The following is a 4,857-nucleotide window of genomic DNA, read 5'->3' as shown; positions in this document are numbered from 1 at the left end:
CTTTTTAAAGATTATTATTATTATATCTAAGTACACTGTAGCTGTCTTCAGACGCACCAGAAGAGGGNGTCAGATCTCATTATGGATGGTTGTGAGCCACCATGTGGTTGCTGGGATTTGTACTCAGGACCTTCGGAAGAGCAGTAGGTGCTCTTGACCACTGAGCCATCTCTCCAGCCCACTGGTCTCTTCTTAATCACTTCTAATTTCTTAGCTCCAGCTAACTACCATCAATTGTCCCAGTAGTCCCTTCTATTTTTCACTCTAAACCCAGAGCCACATGACCAAAGCTGCTGTGTTCTGTTTGCTGGGGTTGGAACATGGCCCCCATTATTCTATCACCAGCTTTCTGTGTCCTAACTCCCTCACTGCCTAAGCTTGGCTTTCCTGGAGCTTGCTCTGTAGATTGATTTTGAACTCAGAGATCTGTTTGGCTGTCTCTTGTAATGCTGGGATTAAAGGCATGCACCACCATGCCTGGATTTAACCTTTTCTTCACCTAGAACTTGCTTTGTCCCAGGCTGGCCTTGAACTCAGAGATTTGTTTAGCTTTGTCTTCTGGGATTGAAGCTGTGTACCACCATGCCTGGATCTCAATTTACCTGGATATGATCTTGCCCCAAATCCCTTAATCTGTTATCTCCTAGAACATAGGATTCAGCTCCATTTCACTTCCTGGTGCCCCTNTAATACTTGAACCATATATTTTATATTTTTCCTTTCTAAGCTTGCTACTCTTGTTCAAAACACTCTTCATGAGACTTAACCAGAGAACAAAGTCTCTGCTGAGCTTTTTTTGAGACTTTGTCAATGCAATTAATATAAATCTCTTTACCTTAGATGCTGGTAGACTCCAGACAAGGGCAAAAAGCAGCCAGATTCTTCACCAATACACCACAAAAACAGTCTCAAGGCTACCTGCTGAAACTCTTCTCCACTGAAACCTCTTGGACCAGGTCTGCACAGTTCAAATCAATCCCAGCAACAAAGTCTTCCATATTCCTACTAGGATGGCCCATTAAGCAATACTTAAGAGCATTCCATTGCTTTCTTAATTCCAAGTCCCAAAATCTACGTTCTTCCAGACAAAAACTTGGACAGGTCTATCACAGCAACACCCCACTCCCAGTACCAACTTCTGTCATAGTTAATCTTTTACTGCTGTGAACAGATACCATGACCAAGACAACTCTTATGACGAAAACATTTAATTGGGGCTGGCTTATAGGTTCATAGGTTCAGTCCATTACCATCAAGGCTGGAGCATGGCAGCATCCAGGCAGGCCTGGTGCAGGAGGAGCTGAGAGTTCTACATCTTCATCTGAAGGCTGTTAGTGGAAGACTGATTTCCAGGCAGCTAGGATACAGGTCTTAAAGCCCAAGCCTGCAGTGATACACGTATTTCAACAAGTCCAAACCTCCAAATAGTGCCACTCCCTGGGCCAAGCATATTCAAACCATGACATGTTCTATTGCTGTTGCTTCCTGAATGCTGGAGATTGGTTTTATTATTATTATTATTATTATTAATTTTACTGTCTAGCAGGGCATGGTGTTGTCTACCTTTAACCCTGTATCTCAGGAAGCAAAGGCAGATGGGATTTCAGATATGTGCTGCCACACCCTTCAACAATTTGTTTCTTTAAAAAAAACTGTGAAGTCAGCATCCCATCTTTCTGCAAAAGTGGGAAAAGGACCACCCGCTGCATATTAAGGAATGGTATGTTGTCAGAAACGTATGGGACTAGACTTTGGCTTTATATAGACTCAGGCTTGAATCCCACTCCTTGTAAGGTGAGGGTAGATGTATCACTCACTCTGAGCCGCTCTTCTGGAATCAATCTGTCTTGAGTTTTGGGAATACCAAGTGAACTGATCCATATAAAACACATACTTCCCAGTAAGCACTCAATAGACAAAACTATTACAACCAGCAAGCTAATGGCTTAGAGAAAGATAGCAACCCTAATGCTTCCTTGTACAGTACAGTCACTATGACCCACGGAGAAAAATCCTAAGGGGTCATGTATTAAACATTTTTTGAGAATTGGTTAAGTCACTAAAAAATTGGATGCTTTTTTTCCTTGTGAGTCTGTCCAAAGTTTTCAAAAACATACTACATGATTTCTGACACCGACACCTAATCTATAGATTCCCCCAGACCTCAGAAAATGACTGGTTCTGGGGAATTGAATCAGTGGCCTCATTCGCGCGTGCTGAACACTCTACCACTGAGCCATACACTCCAGACTTGGATCAGAAAGGACAAATGAGTAAGGATTCTGCTTTCGGATGCAGCGTGCGGAAGGAGGGCTGGAAGAAAAAAAAAAAGAATGAGCCATCACTTCTTATCTCTAGCCATCACCTGCTTATCGCTAGATGAAGCCCGAGGGGTTGGGGTGCAGGGAGTTAATGCAGATTGCAGAGCTCAAGAGTTTCTGGCGGAAAACGCAGCGAGAAAGCCACACCAAGGTCCAAACCACTCCTGACCCCGTGACCAAGGAGCCACCCACCCGCCCCCGCCTCTCCGGCAAACGCCGCAGACTTCAAACCCAGCCCCTGATCCCCTCCGCCACAGGCGCTCCCCGGAGAGCGTCCTTGCGTTGCGCGTGCGCACGCACGCGCTGCGCACAGGCTGCTGGGATGCCGCCTCTTCCCTCCCGGCCTCTTAGTTTCCCGGCGTGCTTCAGGCCCGCCAAATGGGAGGGGGAGACGCAAGATGGCGGCAGCCGTGAACTCCGGCTCCAGCCTCCCGCTGTTCGACTGCCCGACTTGGTGAGTAATGGGGTTTCTGGGACTGGAGCGGCTTGGCGTTGAGTTAACCAGGGCAGAAAGGAAAAGGTTGTATTTTTTTCCTCTTCTTTTTTTTTTTTTTTGCGATGAAACGAACGTCTCAAAAAGATCCTGGAATGATTGAGGGAAAACTGTCCGCTGTGAGGGGCCGGGCGACGTGCGGAGGAACCTGGAGCTGGGGCCCAGGCTCTGCGGAAACCCGAGTTTGGGGGGCTCGAAGCTATTCAGTTTATACAGCGCTTGGGAGGTCAGCCGCTCACCGGAGTGCTTCAGGCCTCGGCCCCTAACTTGCCCTAACTCATTCATCACTGAGTGCCCGGTGCTCTCTCGGGGAGCATCATGCCTTCCCCGGGTGCTGAAGGTCCGGAGCGCGCACGAGCTGACTTCCCTACCTCAGCCCAACCTGATGCTGCATCCCTCCGTGGCTGCTGCATCCTCCAAGCGGACTAGGTGCTCCTGGAGAGCAGGGATGGCGCGGGACCGTTCCCCTTGTTCTCCGACCAGACCAGCACGAAGCCCCGTACAAAAGACTGCAGAAGTAGTTAGCACACAGCATTTTCATCCCCTGGGAAGTTAGAGGAGTAGTAGGATGGTTTACGCGTTGAGTGGGGTGCGAGATGAATGACTAGGAGCTGCTTTGCACGAGGACGCATCGGTGGGTGTTAGAGCCCTTTCTGCTGTTGCGGCTCTTCCTGGTTGTTAACATGTTACTTCTCAGGCTTCTGTTACATTGAAATCTTCAAGGGCAAAAACCCTTGCATCATGCTCAGCTCCTGGGCCTGAGTCAATCACATGAAAAAATATTTTGGCTTTAATGTTCATTTTAATCTGTATCTCGAAGAAAATGGGCTTTTGTTCGATGCACTGTCCTTTTAGGTACTGCCATAAGAGCTTGGAGCGGAGCTGTGAGATGACTGTGTTGAATCTTCGATGAGATAGACTAGATATCGTTTCTTCTGTGCAAATGTTAAGGGCCCTGGAAGGTTCAAAAGAGCAAGCCCAGGAAGTGAATGAATGCTTGGCTGTTTCCAGTATTTCTTTATTCTTTTAACATATCCATGTGCTTCGACCTACAAATTCTTTATCCACACTGGTCCCTGGCTGCACTTATTTCAAATTTGGGCCAGCCAAATATAAAGAGACTCTTTGAGATCACCTGTCATTATTACCTCAGGATCTGGTGTATACCAGGAATTGTGTCAGGTGATTTGACACTCGAGCATCCATCCCCTTGAATGATAATGCAAAGTAGCACAGTTTGATGACTTACATTTTTTCACAAACACCTCTTCAGGGCGCCCCCACACCTCCCTTCATTTGAAGCTTGGTTTTGTGGGCGTGATTTTGATTTGCTCTAGTTCCCTAATTACAGATCTCTGATTTGGTACCAAGAGTTCATCTGGGTAATGGTTTTCGTTTCTTTTGTGATGAGAATAATATTGATCAGCCCCCAAACAATTTTTGTTATTTGGTTATTTTAACATATTTGTTTTGAGGCAAGATCTCTATATGTAATTCTAGCTGGTCTGGAACTCACTTGTTATACAAACTAGGATAGCCTTGAACTTGCAGTGATCCCTCTGGTGGAAATTCACATGTGTGTTACTGTACCCAGCAAAACAACCGGTTTATTCTTTCTTTATATCAGGAGTAGTAAACCTTAGATGAAACCCCAGGTTAGACCAAGCATGGTGGCATACATCACAATGTAATTTAGCACAGGGAAGGTGGAGGGAAGAGGTTCAGATGTTAAAGGTCATCCTCAGATCCAACCCCACAAAGGTTTGAGCCTAGCTTTTTTTTGGAGACATGAGACTCTGTCTCCAAAAACAAGAAGGAAAAACCTTTCCAGGGGACAGGACATTGAGCTGCATTGTTTCTGAAGGGCACAGCCAGTGTTAAAATGTAGTTGTAAATACAGACCCTCTGAAGTCTCCTCGGAACAGTTCAATCACTTAGGAAGAAAGTGTTAAACACAGAAAGAAGCTCTAGTGGGGCAGTGGTGGCGCATGCCTTTGATCCCAGCACCTGGGAGGCAGAGGCAGGTGGATTTCTGAATTCGAG

General features: G+C 46.3%; 1 protein-coding gene across 1 annotated transcript in view; it reads left to right on the top strand.

The window, feature by feature from the left end:
• The first annotated feature begins 2,671 nt into the window (after positions 1 to 2,671).
• The window catches only part of Ppp1r8 (protein phosphatase 1 regulatory subunit 8), a 19,238-nt gene continuing 17,052 nt past the window's right edge, over positions 2,672 to 4,857 (top strand). The window contains exon 1 of the mRNA XM_021200298.1: positions 2,672 to 2,775. Coding sequence (XP_021055957.1) covers positions 2,720 to 2,775 — 56 coding nt within the window. The 5' untranslated portion in view covers positions 2,672 to 2,719. The remainder of the gene's footprint in view (positions 2,776 to 4,857) is intronic.

The sequence above is a fragment of the Mus pahari genome, chromosome 6 (genome assembly GCF_900095145.1).
Source record: "Mus pahari chromosome 6, PAHARI_EIJ_v1.1, whole genome shotgun sequence".
NCBI classification, from domain to species: domain Eukaryota; kingdom Metazoa; phylum Chordata; class Mammalia; order Rodentia; family Muridae; genus Mus; species Mus pahari.
The sequence above is the reverse complement of the archived record's forward strand: the minus strand, read 5'-3'. Positions and strand labels throughout refer to the sequence as shown.